This window comes from Panthera tigris, chromosome A2, assembly GCF_018350195.1.
Source record: "Panthera tigris isolate Pti1 chromosome A2, P.tigris_Pti1_mat1.1, whole genome shotgun sequence".
In the NCBI taxonomy this organism is placed as follows: domain Eukaryota; kingdom Metazoa; phylum Chordata; class Mammalia; order Carnivora; family Felidae; genus Panthera; species Panthera tigris.
This window is the reverse complement of record NC_056661.1, coordinates 13,169,697-13,190,385: the sequence shown is the minus strand read 5'-3', so window position 1 is coordinate 13,190,385 and position 20,689 is coordinate 13,169,697. Positions and strand designations below refer to the sequence as shown.

Here is a 20,689-nt window from a genome sequence, read left to right as displayed (position 1 = left end):
AATTTTTTTTAATGTTTATTTATTCTTGAGAGAGAGAGAGAGAGAGAGACAGAGACAGAGCCTGAGTGGGGGAAGGGCAGAGAGAGAGGAAGACACTGAATCCGAAACAGGCTCCAGGCTCTGAGCTGTCAGCACAGAACGCGACACGGGGCTCGAACCCACAAACCATGAGATCATGACCTGAGCTAAAGTGGGACGCTCAACCGGCTGAGCCACCCAGGCGCCCCGTATGACACCCCATCTTCTCTGATGATGACCAACAAAATACCAGGCCCCCTTCTAAGGCTTTGATTAAATCACCCCCCCCCCCCCCGCCACACACACACACACACACACACACACACCCTGGGAGGGAGGGCGCTATTTCAATCCTCATTTTACAGATGAGGCAGAGGCTGGAGAGGCAAAGCGACCTGTTCAGTGTCACACAGCTCATACCTGGCAGAGCTGGGATTTGGACCCAGGCAGCCCTCAACCCCCCGAGCAGAGCCTGACTGGGGACGAGCAGTGGTGGAGGCCATGAGAGAACCCAGAGTTGGGACCCTGGAGCAGAGGAATTTGAGGAAAGAATGAGAGTTGCAGGTTCCAGGGAAGATGTGGAAGAGGAGAGACAGTGTGGTCCCCGACCCCCTGGAAACCAGTCACTGAACGGCCAGGTCACAGATACACTCAAGGAGAACAGTCCTCGAGACAAATCTCTGGTAGATTGGTAAATTCAGTGAAGGGGGACATTCCCCAAGGTTTTCCTCCCAATCTGCTATTTCCAGGGTGGGTCCTGCGAGAAAAGTGCTTAGAGGTGGTATCATTCATATTCTCAGGGTTGTCCCCATATGATTGGATGGAGGTGACATTGGGAAGGAGGGAGGCATCCTGAATGCCCTTATCCTGGGGTAATAGGGAGCCACAGAGAGTGTTTGAGCCTCTTCCTCCCTTAGCCAGTACTCTCTGGGCCTGAGGGCTCCAGGAAGGGCCAAGGGAGTTGGGGGTTCAGGAGAGGTGATACCTTCCCGGGTTAAAATTCTGGTTCTGCTGTGATACCCTGAGCATGTGACTTAGCCCCTTGGCCTCAGTTTCCCCTCTGTAACACAAGGATTACTGTGTTACCTTCCTGGTAGGCCTCGTCCAGGCCTGGGGTTGAACTCCAGTTGGCTGTGTGTCCTAAGATAAGGCAGGTGAACGGACTTTTCCGAGACTTCACCCCTCACTCCTACCCCTTCATGCCCCTCCCCTCTCTCCACAGTGAGATTAACCGCCTGGATTTGGGGTTGACGGTAGAGGTGTGGAACAAGGGTCTCATCTGGGACACAATGGTGGGCACCGTGTGGATTCCCCTGCGGACCATCCGCCAGTCCAACGAAGTGAGTGGTGGGTCAAGGGTTGGGGAAGAGCGCCTTGGAGGGGCCCAGAGGCCAGTGGCCTGAACACGACGGACGCGCATCTCCATCCGCCAACAACGTTTGTGACGGTGACTCCAAAGTCACTAGGGTCTAAACTTCCATCTTGTTGCTCTGCCTTTCTCCCTGTGCAGCCAGGGACGGCTGCTGGAGGATCTCCGTTACGTCTGCTTTGCTATCAAGGGGAGAAAAGGTGGCCAGGGAGGGGGCTCACCCTCTTGGTTAAGGGCCTCAGCTGGAAGAGGCTCACCGCTCTTCGCTCATAGCCTATTGGCTAGAACTTAGTCCAGCGGACCCTTAGCTGCAAGGGAGTCTGGGAAATGTAGTCCTAAGCTACATAGGCCGTGGCCTTGCTGAAGATGTATTCCGATGGAAGAGAGAGAAGGGACACATTGTGGGTAATGGGCACTTTGTGCGGGGGGAAGGCTGCGCCAGCCCCGGAGGCGGTAGACCGTAAGCTTGGCCTCCTCCCTGGCCTCCTGGCCTTAAGCCTCACCCCTTCCCCTCAGCCCCTTCATGCTGAACCCAGGGGGATCTTACCACCCTGGGACCTTTTCTTGCTATCTCTGCCCATCTCCTTTGGGAGGCCTTCTTCTTCTTTTTTTTTTTTTTTTCTTTTTAACGCTTATTCATTTTTAAAAGACAGCGCACGAGCAGGGGAGGGGCAGAGAGAGAGGGAGACACAGAATCGGAAGCAGGTCCCGGGCTCTGAGCTGTCAGCACAGAGCCCGACACGGGGCTTGAACCCACAAACCGTGAGATCATGACCGGAGCTGAAGTCGGACGCTTAACCGACTGAGCCGCCCAGGCGCCCCAGGCACTGGGAGGCCTTCTTGATGGCACTTGCCTACGTTGCCAGCCTCAGCGACCCCACACCCCAACCTCCACCCTTTATGGGCCCCAAAGATGGCCTCTGAACCTTTGCACATGCTGTTCCCTGGGCTTCAACTATCCTCTCCAACACCCTCTAAGCCCAGCTCCGATGTCCTCTCCTCCAGGAAGTCTTCCCTAACTTCCCTCGGGATGCCCCTGCCCCCTCCCTTCCTCTGGCTTTGCCCTTGACTCTCTGGGCTGGAGGTGCCTGTGTCTGGCTCTGTCTCCCGTGACGGCGGGTCTGGTTTGTTCGCTTGGGGTGGGGGTTCTCCCCTGGCTGGGCTTCAGGGCTTTTATTCGAAGCGGGGGCCACATACGCCTCACCAGAGATGAGGAATAGCGACGCGAGCTTCAGACCCCCGCTACCTGGCCCCACGGGGCCTTCTCTCTGCGTCCTTGACCTACCGCGTGGCCCTGGACTGGGACCTTCTCTCTGAGTCTCAGTTGCCTCATCTGTAAAGTGGGGCACGACCCTTGCTCTCGGGGTAAGAGTGAGGTGAGGCGAAGGGGATCTTCTGTGAGAGTAGGGGGCCCACTGGCCGGCGTGCGGCGGATCCCTGCTCCACCCTGTGTCACTTTGGGCCCTGTCACCCCATCCCAACCCCCAGGAGGGCCCTGGAGAGTGGCTAACACTGGACTCTCAGGTCATCATGGCGGACAGCGAGATCTGCGGCACCAAGGACCCCACCTTCCACCGCATCCTCCTTGACACCCGCTTCGAGCTGCCTTTAGGTGAGTGTGGGGGGGGCACAGGACCCTCCTCAGGCCCAGGAGAGCGGCCAGGCCTGGGTGGCTTCAGGCCGCCCTTCGTTCTGAAGATGAGGTTTCCTCTCTCCAGAAGAGAGAGTTTCGCAGGTGCAGCGAGGCAGCGGGCCATGTGTCTGCCGTGCGCAGAGCACGTCCCAGGTCCTCTAGGTCACCAGCAGGCAGCCAGTTGCTTCTTGACCCATGGGGCTTGAATCTGAGCTGTGCTGGGCTGGTCCTTGGTGAGCTGGGGATACGAGGAGAGACAGAGTCAGAGAGACGTGTGGAGATAAACAGAGACAGAGACACAGAGAAGCCCCTCTTGCTTTCTTGGACCCAGCTCAGTCATCTGCGTACCATCTTTCCGAGGACCCGTGGCTCCCCGACCCTTGTGACGCCACGAGCTTCTCCTCGGCCACCCACCGTTCATTCCCAAGGCGGCCTGGGGGGGGGGGGGGAGGGATGCCACCCACCGTTCATTCCCAAGGCGGCCTGGGGGGGGGGGAGGGATGCCACCCACCGTTCATTCCCAAGGCGGCCTGGGGGGGGGGCGGGGGGAGGGATGGGAGCTCGCCCTGTTTTCCCTTCCTCTTCCTCCACCCCCTTGAGACCAGCCCCTGGGCCTGCAGGGTGCACTGGGTGAAGGCTGAGGGGCAGGGCGGGCTTCCAGACTCAGAGCCGGGGCTCCGCTTGCAGACATCCCTGAGGAGGAAGCGCGCTACTGGGCCAAAAAGCTGGAGCAGCTGAACGCCATGCGGGACCAGGATGAGGTGAGCGTTGGAGGGGGCGGGGGGGGGGGGGACGACGACTCTGTTCTTCTTGCGTCTGTCTCTCTGTCTCCCCACGTGCTCGTCCCTCTCCACGGGTCTCCCCATGTCTGCGTCCCTAACTGGACGACATCGGCGACTCATTGGGTCCCGTCTCAAAGCAGGGATGGCGTCGAGGGGCATAGAGTCCCCCGACGACCAACTGATTTCAATCGGCTCAAGTCCTGCCCTTGCCAGACGCCCGCCCTCGAGGAGACACGGGGGCCCTGCGGCAGTCCGTACCTCCGCTTTCCGCCCCACACCCCTCAACTCCTTGGGTCACCCGTTCGGACTTTCTTCAAAGTCCTCCTTCCCCCACTAGCTCTGGCCTCTGTACCCCTGTTGTTTCTTTAGTTTTTAATTAAAAAGATTTTTTTGAAAGTTTATGTATTTTGAGAGAGAGAGAGAGTAGGGGAGGGGCAGAGAGACAGAGAGTAGGGGAGGGGCAGAGAGACAGTAGGGGAGGGGCAGAGAGAGAGTAGGGGAGGGGCAGAGAGAGAGAGAGTAGGGGAGGGGCAGAGAGAGAGAGAGTAGGGGAGGGGCAGAGAGAGAGTAGGGGAGGGGCAGAGAGAGAGAGTAGGGAGGGGCAGAGAGAGAGAGTAGGGAAGGGGCAGAGAGAGAGAGTAGGGGAGGGGCAGAGAGAGAGAGAGAGTAGTGGAGGGGCAGAGAGAGAGTAGGGGAGGGGCAGAGAGAGAGTAGGGGAGGGGCAGAGAGAGAGAGAGGAGGGGAGGGGCAGAGAGAGAGTAGGGGAGGGGCAGAGAGAGAGAGTAGGGAGGGGCAGAGAGAGAGAGTAGGGGAGGGGCAGAGAGAGAGAGAGAGTAGTGGAGGGGCAGAGAGAGAGTAGGGGAGGGGCAGAGAGAGAGTAGGGGAGGGGCAGAGAGAGAGAGAGTAGGGGAGGGGCAGAGAGAGAGAGAGTAGGGGAGGGGCAGAGAGAGAGAGTAGGGGAGGGGCAGAGAGAGAGAGTAGGGGAGGGGCAGAGAGAGAGTGGGGCAGGGGCAGAGAGAGAGTAGGGGAGGGGCAGAGAGAGAGAGTAGGGAAGGGGCAGAGAGAGAGAGAGTAGGGGAGGGGCAGAGAGAGAGGGAGAGAGTAGGGGAGGGATAGAGAGAGAGAGGGAGAGAGACGGAGACTCCCAAGCAGGTTCTGCACTGTCAGCGCAGAGGCCGACGCGGGGCTCGATCTCACAAACCGCGAGATCGTGACCTGAGCCGAAGCCGGACGCGTGTCCGTCAGAGCCACCCAGGCGCCCCTGCCCCCCTGTTCTTCCGTGACATTCCCCGTCTTCTTCGTGGCTCTGCGTCATCACCGCGCAAAGAGCCACTGAGGTCCAGAAGAACAGCCTTCCGAAGGCGAAGGCAAGGAAGAAACCGCGCGCAAGACCAGAGCTCTGTCCCGCGGGAGGTGGAACCCAAAACGGGCGACACTCACAAGTTAACCGTTTTTGTCCAGCCTCCTGTCTCGTCTTCTTTATTCCGCTCCCTGCCTCGGTTGCCCCCACGTCTATTTGTTCGTTTCTCTCATCCGTGTTTCTTTTTGCTGTCGCGTCTCTGTTTCTCTGTGTGTGTGTGTGTGTGTGTGTGTGTCTTTCTCTGTGGACATCTGTATCCTCCTCCTGCAGATGGAGGGGATTTGGGAAGCCGCGGGCGGGGGCCAGAATGGAACAGAGCAGAGGGCCATCTTGGTCCCCTGGCTTCTGTCCCTTCCTGAGAGGCACCCTCTCTCCTTCCCTCCCTCTCAGTATTCGTTCCAAGATGAACAAGACAAGCCTCTCCCCGTCCCCAGCAACCAGTGTTGTAAGTATCTCTCGAGTCCTCCCTGGGCATCAGCTGAACCCTCGTCCCTCCCCCACCCGGGGCTGTCCCGTGTCACGGGCCACTCCCCTCCAGAGGACAGGTCCTAAGAACGCACGATGCCTGCTCACGGTGCAGTGGAAAGAAAAGACCTGGGACCTGAATGCGAGTCCTGCCTTGCTGTGTGGTCGCAGGCCTGCCGGTGTCCCCCTCGGATCCCCTCTCTGTGAAAGAGGGCATGACAGTGCCTTCAACCCTGAGGCCTGTTGGAAGCACGCAGAGGAGTCCTAGAGACTTGAAAAACCCTTGGCAGACCCTTTCGTGTCACTCGCCGGTCCACTGCACCGCATCTGTTGATGGCAATGACAGTCCCCTGCCTCTGACCGCTGCCCCTCCGTCGAGGCTGAAGTCTGCAGGGGGGTTTATCCTCCTTGGCCTTACGGAGACTCAGAGGCACCCAGGCCAGTCGCGCCTGGGCCAAGGAGATGTCTCTCTCCTAAAAGTGCCCTCCGAGTCCTCTGGAGTGGGGAGAAAGGGACAAATCATACAGTCTCAGGGCAGAACCCCACCCGTGGCACTTTGCCCCCCCCACCTTTCAACCTCTTTCTCCTTCTCCATCCTGCTCCCCCTTCCCTCTTTCGCCACCCCCCCCAGTCTCCCCTGTATGCGTTGTCGACCCCCCACATGCCCAGGATGGTGACCACGAAGTGGAGGGGCTGGGGGGGGACTGCACTTGGGGGACCTCATTTCTTGGGGCTGCTATCGAGAAACCCTTTGACTTCCCTACCTGGGGAGGGGTCATCACCGCCCTGAGGAAATTACAACCCCCCTCCCTGGTGGCGAACGGGGTCACTGAAGGGTTGGGGTGGGGACAGCATCAGGCAGGAGCAGATAGGTGACTCCTGGACAGGTGGACTGAAGCAAGGGGTGGGTTCAGTCTGGGAACGGAGACTTACCTTACCCCTCAGCCTCTACCTCCAAGTTCTCTTGGGAACAGTTTGTCGCCTCCGTTTCATGGAGGAGGCAGCCCGGTGTCACGATTCTGGCCCGAGGCATTTTTCCCAAGATGCTGGCGGGCGCTGGGGTTGAGGGGATGGGGGGAAATGCGGTTCTCTCCCCGGTCCTGATGCTCAGAAGCTGTGTGACTTTAGGCTGCTCACTCTACCTCTCTGAGCCCTATGCTTTCACCTGTCAAACGAACAGAATTATTAAACCCCACCCAATGGCGGGTGGGGGGGGTTGGGGGTGGTATTTCCAAGTGTAGGATTTCCAGTCCAGGGTTTCTTTCCTTGTTTGCCGGAAGGGGGAGGGCAGGAGTGGGAGTGCTGACTCCAGCGCTCAGGGTGGTAAAACCCTGGGCCCGAATGTCCCCTTTATCACTTCCTGGCTGAGCCTGTGGCCTCTTTGAGGGATGCGGTTACCCCACCTCGATGACCGAAGGCAGCACAAATGTCAGGGGGGTTAGAGTGATATTCTGAGGAGACGCTCGGGGCAGGAGGGGATCGAAGTCCTGGGGTGGGAGGAGGAGAAGGGGAAAATGGGGAGGATGGGGGAGTCCCCCTCCCCGTGCCCCCCCCCCCCCGCCTGCTCCCTTTTATTATCTCTGCCCCTTCTCTTTGTAGGCAACTGGAATTATTTTGGCTGGGGTGAACAGCACAGTAAGTACTCAGCTTGATGTTCTGGGAGGCCATGGGGAGGTGGGGGCCTTGGCAACCCTGAGGCCCCCCTGCGCGACCGCCAGGGCATCAGGGAGCCGGTGGCTGGGGGGCCTGAGGACTGATAAGACCCCGCCTGTGCCCTCCTGTCCCTGACCATTAACGTCTGTCTCGAGGGTCCTGCTCTGCTCGCTCGGGAGCGGGCACCATAACCGGGGTGGAGGGATTCAGCCGGGAGGAGTGGGCATTTCGACCAGAGACCTGTCTGTCTCCAGCTGGGCACTGTGACCCCTTCCCCCCTGTTCCCCGTGTATAACGTCATCTCCTCTCCTGTGACTCCTTCCTCTCCTTTGTCTCCCCACCTTCCTCCTCCGCCCCAGTGTCACTCAGAGGGGGGTAGGTATGGGGGGAGAGGGTCTTTGAAAGAGCAGCTGGGCAGGGAACCCCAGGCACGGATCACTCCAGAGACCTCAGCTCCCAAAGGCCCCTGCCATCTTCCTCCAATTTAACCCCGGGGGAAGGAGACCAGCCCTCCCCTCCCCCAACAACTGGGTGCCCATTTATCTCCCCAAGGAATAGCTCCCTTTCCTCCATGTCTTGCCCCTTCCAGAAAAATCCAGGCTTATGGCCTGAACGTGAATCTCCCTCCTTCCCTTTACCCCACCAACTAGGAACGCCTCCACCAGTGCCCATAACCTGACGGCCAGACCCCGCTCCCCCCTTCCCTCCGGGACCAGGGGAAATGTTTACCGCTACTTTGATCCGGAATAATTTGTCAAAAACCCATTTAGCCAGAAAAGCCATTCGGCAAGCAAGAGGGCCCGGCACCAACCAGTTTGCCACAGACAAACGGCACGGTCGACAAACAGAGATATTTTTGGTTAAAACCAACGTGGCGAAAGCTGATCGCTGGGTCGAGAGGCGCAAAGACAATCGGGCCAGTTGGTCGAAACACAAGTGGCTGAAAATGCCTCTCTGGGCAAGCAGGCAATTCGGTCAAAAACCATGTGGGAGGAAGCGAAGTCAGGGTGGTAGCAAAACAAAACAAAACAAAACAAAACCAAAAAACCCAAACCAACAGAAAGCAATTTGCCCCCCAAAACTGGACCATGTGTCCAGAAAAACAAACAAACAAACAAACAAACAAACAAAAACCGTTTGCCGACTACACCCGCAGCGTCAGGCAGTTTGGCCGGAAGCGTCTTGGCCTGGTCCAGGACAGTTGGGCAGAAGGGATGCCGGTTTGGTTAGAGGCTCTACACCCAGAAAACTGGGTAGCGAACAAACTGGTCAAAGGAACAATTCGGTAACGTTGGCAACTCGTCCAGAATTCCACGGGGACACTCTGTCCGGATTTCAGATCCCCGGCTTCAGGCCCCCGTGGCCTCACAGTTATACCCTGATGCGTGTAGACCTGAGCCGTGGAAATTCACATCTGCCTCTGCCTAAAATGCGAGCACTGATGGCACCCAGCACATCAGATGGTGGCCGCTTACGACAGGGGCAGGATAAAAAGCTTGTAGGTCACAGTGACCCGAGTCAGATGAGAAACCAGGAGGCCAGAGTGACCTTGATGAGGCTGGCTTTGCTCGCGGAGAATGAATTCAAGGTTTCTCAGAAGGCAAACTAACTTAGGGAATGAATCCAAAGAGGTTTTTACATGAAGGATGAACTTGATTTTTTTTTAACGTTTGTTTATTATTGAGAGACAGAGAGAGACAGAGCACGAGCAGAGGAGGGGCCGAGAGATGGGGAGACACAGCATCCGAAGCAGCTCCAGGCTCCGAGCTGTCAGCACAGAGCCGGAGGCGGGGCTCGAACCCACGCACCGTGAGATCATGACCTGAGCCACCCAGGCGCGCCCCCCCCCCACCGCCACCGTTCACCCCATTTAAAAAAAATGGACCTATTTGTCAAATACATAGAAACAGACACGATTAGCTAGGGAGGGGGGGGAAATTAGGAGATTAAAATAATAAGGCGAGAAAAATACACAAACATCCGGAACACGAGCAAAGAAACCTAAAGGCATTAAAAAGGGACAAATCACCCCCCTTGGCATTTAATACCACCGGTCAATTCATGCCCTGGGCCACCTAATCTGGGCTTTCATTTCTTTTCTTTTGCAGCCCATTTGTTTTCAAGGGCTGCCTTTTAAATAAATTGAGTCTCTACTGTCCTAACCACAATCTCTCATCCTTCGACGCTGTTCTTTTTTTTTTTATCAAGGAAAACAAACCAAACTAAAATGCCCTTTAATGCTTATAAAACACTTGAAGTTCAGCACTCTGCCCTGATCCATTCAGCCGTAGATTCTGGGTGTGCGATGGTCTTGCCTAAGAATCTAAGAATCTGACCTAAGAATCTAATCCTTTTCGAGGGCTATAGTATCGTCAGCCCCCATGTTTGTTCCCACACGTGTGAGCTCAGATCTAGGAACCCCATCCTCGGACATCGAGAAATCTCTGAGGGTTAAAGGAAATTGATACTCCAACCTTGTCCCCCTGATCTCCCTCTGAACGTCCCCCTGAGTATTTGTGTGACTTCTCTTATGGGAAGGGAAGCTCACTGCCTGATGGAAAAACTCATCGTGCTTTCAGAAAGCCTGCTCTTTAGCCAAGTCCGTGCTCACGTTTGAGCCGAAGGACACCCTCCAATTTGCCCCTGTCCCCCTCACATTATAGGACCTACGTTGGACCCCAGACTAGGAGTCCAGTCTGACTGGCAAAGCAGGGTTTTCACCTCCCTTATCCTGCAGCCTCTACTTCTGTTAACGTGACCCGAGATCCTGCATTCATTCTGGCAAAGATCCCTCTTCTTGGGTTAGCAGACAGCGAAGACTCCCTAAGTCTGGGAGACTGTGTTGGCCTCCATTGGACGCCCTCTCTCTCCCTCCCCTCCTCACCCTCTCCCCTCCCCTCCTCTCTCTTCCAGATGATGACCCTGACAGCGCGGTGGACGATCGCGACAGCGACTATCGCAGCGAGACAAGCAACAGCATCCCGCCACCCTATTACACCACATCCCAGCCCAATGCCTCAGTCCACCAGTATTCTGTCCGTCCACCACCCCTGGGCTCCCGGGAATCTTACAGCGACTCGATGCACAGTTATGAGGAGTTCTCCGAGCCGCGGGCCCTCAGGTAGCCACGGTGCTCGAGGAGGGGATCCGTGTGTGTGCCTGTGCGTGTATCTGGCTCTGGGTCCCAGAGTGGGGACAGGAGTAGAGGACCCGGGGGAGCTGGGGGTGGAGGTCAGCGGGTCCAGGAAAGCAGCATTCTTGTAGGGTAGTAGAGCCCTTTCTTTACGCTAAACCTTGTAAGAAGATCTCACGAGCTTGGTCAAAGGGGGTGTGCTTTGGCTGACAAAGGGGAGCTGAGTCAGGAGGCCCCCCCCCGAGCGGTCCCCCTGAGATGCGGGGGTGCCTGGGCGCTCCCTTTAAGGGCGCTGGTGATTTTGGAAAGAGTCTCCCAGCAAGCAGCCGGCTGGTGGTCCTGGCGTGGTCCTGCCCTGACGGCCCGACTCTGTTTCTGGCTGGCAGGCTCGGGCACCGTCCCTCGGGAGCTGCCCCTGCGCGCTCCGGCCTCTACCGCTACCCCCTCGAAAGTCGGCTGGCTCCAGACCTGTCCGACAGGCGGGCCACGCCACTGCCCGGTGCGGGGCGCTGGTCTCCAAGCCTGTGAGGCTGAGAGTCGTGCCTGCCGTCCTTCCGCGCCGACCCGATCACCCAGCCCTGGTTGCCAAACAAAACTGCGACGCACGGGATATTAAACGGATTGCACGTCTGTAAAGCGCCTAGAGGGGCGTCTGAACGTGCCCCGTGGTGACTTGTGTCGACAGCACAAACAATACCGTTTGGAGCTAACTGGGTGCCCCGTGGGTGCCCCGTGATTTTTGGTTGTGGGTCTTTTTCCGAACTATCTGCTTTCCCCAGAATACGGTTCTCCCATTCAAGCCTCACTCCCTTTCATTTGCATACCCAAGCTGGCTCAGGCTGAAGCGATTGCGGGAACAAAGTTTCAACGGGTCGGAAACAGCCCAGAGGAGAGTCAGAGACCAAATGTTAGTGAAAAAGAAAGGTCTGCCCTTGGAGAAAGAGAGCGGGGGAGTGGCCATAGCATCCTACCCAGAGAAAATGCCAGAAAGGGTTGGCTGGGAGAAGTCTGTCTACCGTGAGCATTCCTGGGACAGGATGGGGGGGGGGGGGAGTCGGGGTAAGAGGAACCCTCTCCTCTTGTGCTTTGGTCAGGCCACACAGGAGTGAGGGGAGACCCTCCAGAAGCAGGGGGGAGGAGAGGATGTAGAGGTAGAAACAGCTTGCATTCCCCTGAGAGGGACTCAAGCCACGCTCCCTGGCCATCCTGGCCGTGCTGCCTGGTGCTGGATGATCCGAGAGGCTGGGGACACCGAGCCGGACCCAGACATTCCATCCCACAAGCCAGGGCTTGGCTGGAAGGAGGGGCAGGGCGGGACACTCTAGCAGTGGGGAAGGGTAGGGAGGACTTCCCGGAGGAAGGTGCCTGGCAGATAGCCCCAGAAGGATAAATGAGAAGTCCAAGGAAGAGAATTTCAGGCAGAGGAAACAGCTCAGCCACAGGCTGGAGATCAGGTCCCAGATCATGATCAGGAAGGCCCTTGGGTGGCCAACTCAGGGGCATGGGAGCCAGGGGAAGCATCTGAGGGGGGTGAGAGCCGTGTAAAGACTCAGTACATCGGAGCCAGGATGGGAGGATGGCCCCAAAGACGAGCCTGGGGCAACTTAGGCGGCGCCTGAGGTCGTAGGTGGACGCATCCAGGCCTATGCTGGGATTCCAGTCCTGGGCTGCCCCCCTCCCCAGGGACCCCAGAATGTGCCGGGATGGACTTCAGGGTTATTCATCAGCAGAGGGAGCTTGAAGTCCTTTTCAGCCAAGTAATGCTTGCTGATCCCTCACCTGTCCCCTGCCATCTACAAGGTGGGCCACTAAAAAGCAATCACCTAAATGCATAAACTAGCAACCAATGGCGAGAGGGAGAGACTCCCGTTTTGGTCCCTACAGCATCCCTGGAGCTGGCTGGGGAGAGGGGTCCCGGTCCTTGAGAGCAGAGGAAGTATTTAAGACAAGGAATGATGTTTGTTGAGTGACTGAGTGAATGATTAGAAGGGGGACGAGTGGTGGCCCATGCGTCATGCTGCCTGCCCTCAAGCAGGGCTAGGTGTTCCTTCCTGGTCATGTCCAGCATGACCCGGGGCGCACCTAAGGACCCGACTTGGCGGGAGGGTGGGGGAAACTCACTCAAAGACAACATCTCAATGGGCACCAAAAGAGACTCTGGAAGGGTGTTCCTGGAAGAGGGCACAGCAAGGGCAATGGCTCAGAGGTGGGCACTGATGCAGGGGCTCTGGAGGAACAGTGAGAAAGCCAGTGTGGCCGGAGCAGGGGGGGAGAGATGGGAGCACAGAGGGAGATGAGGTGGGGAGGCTGGAGGGTTTGGGCCACCCTGGGGTGTAGGGCAGGGCCCAGATTTCATACCAAGGGCTCTAAGGAGCTACGGCAGGTTTTAGAACAGGGACGTAAGTGCCTGCGTTTATGATTTGAAAAAGCCCCTCTGTGGCTTCCATGGGAGGCGAGTGCTGTCGGGGACAGGAGGGGACGTTGGGGCAGCATCTAGATTCGGGGACATCAGGAGCCATGGCCAGGTTCGAGCTGCAGAAGCACTAAATCTCCCAAGACTGGAGGTGAGGCACTGATTGGGGTCCCCAGCACATCGGAGGGGCGCAAGGCGGGTTCTCCAGGCCGAGGTTTCCCAGGTACCCGGGGCAAGGCCAGGCGCCCCGTAGGCGCTCGTCCGCCAGTGCTGAGTGAATGACCGGGTGGTGGCGCCTGCGTGACGGCCGCGGGGGGGGGGGGGGGCGGGCGGTGGCTCGGGGGTGCCTCCCCGGCTGAGCCCTGGCTGGTCCCCACAGCCCCACCGGCAGCAGTCGCTACGCCTCCTCGGGGGAACTGAGCCAGGGCAGCTCGCAGCTGAGTGAGGACTTCGACCCGGACGAGCAGAGCCTGCAGGGCTCCGAGATAGAGGACGAGCGGGACCGGGACTCCTACCACTCGTGCCACAGCTCGGTCAGCTACCACAAGGACTCGCCGCGCTGGGACCAGGATGAGGAGGAGCTGGACGAGGAGCTGGACGAGGAGCTGGAGGACTTCCTGGAGGAGGAGGACGAGGAGGACGAGGAGCTGGAGGAGGAGGAGGAGGTGCCGGATGACATCCGGAGCTACGCCCAGCGGGAGGAGGTGGCCGTGGCTGAGCCCAAAGACTTCAAGCGTGTCAGCCTCCCACCGGCCGCAGCTGAGAAGGAGGATAGGCCTCCGGCCGGGCCTGCTGAGGCCCCCGACGTGGCCAAGGCGGCCCCTGGGCCAGCCGCACTGGAGGAGGTGCCCACAGCGGAGCGGGCCCCTGAGCCGGAGCCCCCCAAGTCTGAGGAGAGGTAATGGGAGGGGGCCAAGGGGCTGTCGCGGGGGCCAAGTGGCGCTGATGTCGCGGGGGCCAAGATGGGGTCAGCGTGGACCCGGGGAATGGAGGGGAGGGTGTCGCAGGGTCATGGCCGGGAAAGCGGAGGGGGCACTGAGGCCCGTCAGAGGGGCTACAGGTGGACCACTGTGTCTCTGCAGGGCCAGAGAGGCCACGCAGGGCTTGACGTGGCTCGGAGGGCGGAGGGTGAAGGGAGGGCCAGTCCTGGAGCCTCACGACGCCCCTTGCCTCAGTTTCAGGCGACGAGAGGATGAGGAAGGCCAGGAGGGTCAGGACTCCGTGTCCAGGGCCAAGGCCAACTGGCTTCGAGCCTTCAACAAAGTGCGGTTGCAGCTGCAGGAGGTGAGTGACAGCTGCAGCCCCGCTGGCCCGCTTCCCCACCGCTCCCATACCCCATCCACCTGCGTCCCTTTCCAGGCCCTGCCCACACCTGCCGTGGCCCGCCCGTGGACAGCGTGGCCACGCCCACTGCCCCCGGACACCGCCCCCCCCCCCCCCCACGGCTTCGCTTCGCCTTCTTACATCCTGGTCTTTCTATGGCTCCGCCCACCCCAACCTGGCCCCACCCACACCTGCCAGCGTCCCGGCCTCACCGTTCCCGGCCCAGCCCCTGTCCAACCTGACCCCTCTCTGGCCCTGTTTGCACCTTGACTTCATCTGTCTCCAGAAGGGCCCTTCCCTGGTCTCCCATGACTGCCTGCCCTCCCCCCCAACCAGCCGGCCCCACCAAGGCCCGGCCCAGCCTCCCTCGTGCCCACCTGGGATTTCTGAGGAGGGAGGAAGGAGAGGTGAGCTGGAACCTGGAGCCAGGTCACGGTTACAGCCATGTCAGAGTCAAGCTCATGGATAGGGATAGAGGTGAGGGAGAGGGAGAGAGGTCAGAGCGAGGGCAGCAGTCAGAGATCAGAGGTCTGGGTTAACACTGGGGTTAGGGAAAGGAATCAGTGTCTGGGATCCCACTGGGTACCAGAGTCAGGGTTGGGGAAAGGTCTCAGGCCTGGTCAGTATCAGAGAAGGAATTAGGCGAAGGCATTAGCGTTAGGGTCAGGCAGCAGGATTGAGGCCCCTCATGTCTCTCTTCAATTGTTCAAGCCACCCTAGGCTGGGGACAGAGCAGTGTCATTATCCAGGGGGACCATTATCCAGGGGGTGAGGCTGGCAGTAGGATATCCTAAACAGACTCTCAAGGTCTTAGACCGTCAAATGTCAGAGCCACAGAAGTTTCCAATCGAATGTCTTATGTTTTAAAATTGAAATTTTTTTTTTTTTGACTAAGTTCTAAAAGCAAAGGGTAGAAAAGAATATGCAGTGTAAGGTCTGTTGAGTAACTTTCACTACGTCAGCAATTTGAATGAAAAATAGAAAACAGCAGCGACTCTTTGGCGGAACTCGTAATATGGCAAAAACCAAATAAACGTGGGCAGGCTCTGTGGGTCTCGTAGAAGGGGCGTAAAACGAATCCGAGGTAATCAGGAAAACTCCCTGGAGGAGGTGACACTTAAGGAGAAGTGATATCCAAAATGCTTCAACGATATTTCAGAAGAGTGCTGGACCCTCCCCACCCTTCTCCCACCATGCCACCCTTTAGTTGCATAGGAGGTAAGGGTGTCGGCTCTGGGTCTACAATGAGATCTGAAGGATCAATGGAGACAATAAATTTCATGTATTTAAAAAAAAAAAAAGGATCGATGGAGGCTGGTCGGGAGCAGTAGGTGGGAGGGCGTATAAGCAAGTGACGCAGGTCAAGCAAAGGCCCTGGGGCACAAGACCAGATGAGCAGGTGAGGCCGGGAGAAGTTTAGAGAATGACAGAATCTTAATGAGTGTTTAAACCAACCCCCGAGAAGCCCAGGACTGTAGTGCACGGGCTCTTGTTGGAGATGATGCTAACACGTCCCCACGTTTGACGGACAAGGAGACCGAGTCCTACTGAGGTGGGTGGTAGAGAGGAGCTCTTCTCTCCCCATTTTACAGATTGGGCAAACTGAGGCCCAGAGAGAGCTTAAGGACACGCAGTGAGGACTAGGACCCGGGCCTCCTGACTCCCGGCCCAAAGAGGAGACGAAAGCGGGTGTGGAACCTACCTTGCTCTGGGGAGAGGCTGCCACACTGACCGTGTCTGTCTGTCTGTCTGTCTGTCTGTCACGCAGGCCCGAGGAGAAGGAGAGATGTCCAAATCCCTATGGTTCAAAGGCGGGTGAGTAACGGAGTCGTGGGGGAAGGAGGAAGGAGGAAGCTTTGAATCCAGAGCTCGAGACTGCTTTACATTGTAGCGTCAGCCCAGGGAGGATAGCCAGCGGTTCCGTGGAGACAGGGGACAGCTTGAGTGACAGATCGGGTGTAGCCCGACAGATGTAGCCACTAGCATAAGCATTCACCCCGGACAGAAGCCAAAGAGAGTCGCACATTGAATCCCCACAACACACCCACGGGAGGACCGCTACCCTATTTTCCAGGTGGGGAAACTGAGTCCAGAGAGGTACGTGCCTTGCCCCAGACACTCGCGTTACCCAAGATCACTTCCTCCTAGAGAAATAAATGTAAGAGAGAGGAGAAGCCTGTGTCCTGCAGCGTCCCTCTGCAATCCCGGGGTGAAGTTGTTGATCTGATTCCGTTTTTAAACATCCCAGATTATGGCTACGGTTGCTGGCTCTTTCTTTAATGGTGACCCTTTCTTTAATGACAGTTATTTGGCCGTCCGTGGAGCCTTTTGTCCTATCTAAGCGCTTACGCGGGCTTTTCTTCCTTCAGCGCCTGAGTGGAGAGGTTAGAAGATGTAAAAGATATTCTTAAACACTTATTTTTAATCTATGTTTGTATTTGTTTTGAGAGCGAGAGAGCGCGCAAGCGGGGAGGGGCGGAGAGAGAGGGGAGAGAGAATCCCAAGCAGGCTCCGCGCTGTCAGCGCAGAGCCCAACGCGGGGCTTGAGCTCCGGAAGCCGTGAGATCATGACCTGAGCTGAAATCAAGAGTCTGGTGCTTAACCAACCGAGCCACTCAGGTGCCCCTAAAAGATACTTTTTCTGCGTTTATTTATTTTTGATAGAGAGAGACAGAGCACAAGTGGGGGAGGGGCAGAGAGAGAAGGAGACACAGAATCGGAACCAGGCTCCAGGCTCCGAGCTGTCGGCACAGAGCCCCGACGCGGGGCTCGAACCCACGCACCGCGAGATCGTGACCTGAGCCGAAGTCGGATGCTTAACCGACGGAGCCCCTCGGGCGCCCCTAAAAGATACTTTTAAAGTACACTAATGTTTTCAAGTAGCAGCGGGAAGGGCGACTGCCTTCCCTTGTGCGTCCTTTGCAAACAGAGGCGCGGAGACAGTCGCTGTGACTCCCAGATGAGCCGGTGTCCTTGGGGGGAGCCCCGGAAGCTGGGACTGACATGGGGATGAACACGTGATCTATGGAGGAAATGCCCTCGAGAGCCGCGGGCGGGGTCAGGCTGGGGAGCCAAGCCCAGGTGTATTTCGGGAGTCACCAGGCCTCTGCCTGATCTTCCAGGCAGCACTGGAACATGGATGGCACCCCGGGGCTTGTCCAGAGTCACTGGCTGCCAGGCATCTCTCTCCCTGGCCAGTGGGAACCTTCTGGAGAAGAGCCACGCCTGAACCCTCTTTGGGATGTGGGCCCCTCTCAGTAAGGTGAATCCATAAAGGCCACGATAGCATCTCCCCCAAAGTAGCTCATTCTGACCCACCAGCTACGCCAAAGCTGCGTAGCCATCAGCTTCGAAATCACTCCTTCCAGGATCGACTTCAAGTATACATAGGTATTTTCAATTTTGAAATACCTATTTCAATTAGGTAGTGTCTCGTGAATATCTTAGTTTATTCAAACGTCCATTCAAACTTCCATTCAAATTGGGCAACAGCATCATCTCCCCATTTCCCAGGTGAGGAAGTTGAGGCCCGGAGTCGTCTTCGTTTCCTGGGGCTGCCGTAACACACTACCGAATGGGCAGCTTAAACCAACAGGAGGATATTCTTTTTACAGTTCTGGAGGCCAGGATTCCAAAGTCAAGTTGTTGGCTGAGCCACGCTCCCTCTGTCACTGTCACCTGTAGGGGAGACTCCTTCCCTGCCTTGCCAGCTGCTGGTAGTTGCTGGCAATCCTCAGTATTCCTTGGCTTGTAAATGTGTCGCTCTGATCTCTGTTGTCACACTGCTGTCTCTCTTTCTATAAAGACACCCGTTACATTGGATTAGGGGCCCACCCAGTCTAGCGTGAGCTCATCTTAACTAACTATATCTGCAATGACCCAGATATGCCAAATAAGGCCACGTTCCGAGGTACTAGGGGCTAGGATTTAAATGTATCTTTTTGGGAGACACCATTCAACCTTTAATAGCCGGGGGAGATCAAGTGTCCTGCCCAGGCCTCCAGTGATGTCTGTTGGAGACAGCAAGACGCCTGGGCCCTTGACATCCCCGTGTGTGTCTTACAGCCCTGGCGGTGGCCTCATCATCATTGACAGCATGCCGGACATCCGCAAGAGGAAGCCCATTCCACTCGTGAGCGACCTGGTGAGCGCCTGTGCCCTCTCCTCCCCCAGCAGAGCAGGCCTGCCATAAGCAGTGCTCAACCTATACAACTGCCCATGGCAGACCTGGGGCTGGGGGCTGGCAAGGTGTTCCCTGGGACTAATGTAATCTGATTTCTACCCTGTCTGCTGCATGGACACTTCAGGCCATGGTGAGTGGTAGTGACCTGGGCCCCCATCTCTTCCTCAGACCCCCTCCCCCCCCATTAGGATCTTCCAACTGGCCCCCAATGCATGGGTTCCGGGGTGAGGGGACCCTGCCCTGTCCTACAGTTTCTGGGTGGGGAAGACAGCAGGTGACTCCCGATCTTGGTTCCTGGAGTGGCTGGTAGTTTTGCTCTGTGGCTGCTGATCGTGGCCAAATGCAGCTCCTGAGTCTGGTTCCTGGTGGTGGGGGGATGGGTGAGTCAGGGGTGTGAGGCTGGTCACCTTCCAGGGTCCCTTCTAACCCAGAGCCTCTGTCACTTTCCAATTCTTCACTGGCCCTCCTCCTGCTGCTATTTGTGGCCGTGGCTGCAATCCGTCGCTGGCGGCCCCAAACCATGGCTGTGGATTCTGCTCGTGGTGACAACCCTACGGGTGTGAATCGACCCCGGTGACTCCCTTGGTGATTTCCCTGCCCCAGTCCCTGGTCCAGTCCAGAAAAGCGGGCATCACCTCCGCCTTGGCCTCCAGCACTTTGAACAACGAGGAGCTGGTGCGTGGGGCGCCTCCCCTTCCACGGGGGTGAGCGGCGGGTGGGCTGGGGGCTCCGGGGAGGAAGAGGAGGAGAGCGTGGCAGGGACGGGCACTCCTCCCTCCCCACGATCTGGTTGCGCTGCGTCCGGCCGACATGATCTGTGCACCGGAACCGTGGATTCCGACGGTGTGGGGGCAGGGGGAGGGACGGGGACTTTACTACACTCAGCGAGGGGGTGAGGGTGGCGCCGGACAGCGCCCCATGCCGCCCCTCTCTCTCCGCTCAGAAAAACCACGTTTACAAGAAGACCCTGCAAGCCTTAATCTACCCCATCTCCTGCACGACGCCGCACAACTTCGAGGTGTGGACGGCCACCACGCCCACCTACTGCTACGAGTGCGAGGGGCTGCTGTGGGGCATCGCGCGGCAGGGCATGCGCTGCACGGAGTGCGGCGTCAAGTGCCACGAGAAGTGCCAGGACCTGCTCAACGCAGATTGCCTGCAGCGTGAGCGCGGGGCCCGAGGGGCGGGGCTCCGGGGAGGGGCGGGGTTCCGGGGGGCGGGGCTCCGCGGAGGGACGGGGCTCCGTGGGGGTGGGGCTCCGCGGGGGCGGGGCTCCGCAGAGGGACGGGGCTCCGCGGGGGCGGGGCTCCGCGGGGGGGGGGGGGGGGCTCCGCGGGGGCGGGGCAAGAACAGGGGAGGGACTCGTTGGCCGCAGGAGTAGGGCTAGAGGAGGGGAAAGGGAGCGTGAGGGGGTCAGAGAGGGGTGGGGAGAGACTCAGGGACTAACTAAACTGTCCGAGGGTGGGCTTACTGACAGTCAGCGGTTCCCCTGGAGAAAAATGGGTTAGAGAGGGGGCTCAGAGAGGGAGGGGGCTCTGAGTGGGGGGGAGGAGCCAGAGAAGGGGCGGGGTCTTGGTGGAGCGCGAGGGTTCAGTGCGGGCCCCCTCGCACAGCAAGGTGGGCACTACGCGGAGAAGGGGTTGGAGGGTTCAGAGAGCATGTCGAAATCTCTAGCAGCTCTAGCTTTGGGGCGCGAGTCACCTGACCCCCACGGCTCTAAGTGCTCTTGGCCGCAGCCCAGGAAGCTGGGGAGTGGGAAGTGGGGTTCTCGCTCCGGTGAGGGGGCGCGCTCTGGACGGTGACTGCTCTCTGCGTCCACAGGGGCTGCAGAGAAGAGCTCCAAGCACGGGGCGGAGGACCGGACGCAGAACATCATCATGGTGCTGAAGGACCGCATGAAGATCCGGGAGCGGAACAAACCTGAGATCTTCGAGCTCATCCAGGAGATCTTCGCCGTGACCAAGACCGCGCATACGCAGCAGATGAAGGCGGTCAAGCAGAGCGTGCTGGACGGCACGTCCAAGTGGTCGGCCAAGATCAGCATCACTGGTGAGGCCGCGGGGGTGGGGGTGGCCACAGGGTCCCTTCTTCTCAGCCCCCTGTGCTCCCTCCTGTGGCTCTTCCTTTGGCTGTGTGTAGTGTGTCCATATCTGTCCCATGTCCCTAGGTGTGTTTGTGCTCCCGCGGTGGGCATGTGTGCCTCCAAATGGGAATGCATGACGCTGTCTGCATGACTCTTGGTTTGTGCCCCACCCCACCCCCAGAATCAGACCCCAAGAAGAAGAGTTGAGGGCACGTTTTTTATCTAGGGGGTGATGCCGTGGGAGTTGAGAAGTGAGCCTGGGACGGAAGGAGCC

The 20,689-nt window shown here is 58.2% G+C and overlaps 1 protein-coding gene across 1 annotated transcript in view; it reads left to right on the top strand.

Annotated features, from left to right (window-relative positions):
- Nucleotides 1-20,689, top strand: part of UNC13A (unc-13 homolog A) — a 52,887-nt gene that overhangs the window by 5,047 nt on the left and 27,151 nt on the right. The window contains 14 exon segments of the mRNA XM_042977060.1: nt 1,241-1,358; nt 2,876-2,999; nt 3,708-3,781; nt 5,553-5,607; nt 7,227-7,262; nt 10,194-10,401; nt 13,206-13,724; nt 14,002-14,110; nt 15,918-15,964; nt 18,215-18,293; nt 18,457-18,462; nt 18,936-19,007; nt 19,276-19,495; nt 20,154-20,381. Of these exon segments, the coding sequence (XP_042832994.1) occupies nt 1,241-1,358; nt 2,876-2,999; nt 3,708-3,781; nt 5,553-5,607; nt 7,227-7,262; nt 10,194-10,401; nt 13,206-13,724; nt 14,002-14,110; nt 15,918-15,964; nt 18,215-18,293; nt 18,457-18,462; nt 18,936-19,007; nt 19,276-19,495; nt 20,154-20,381 (1,895 nt within the window).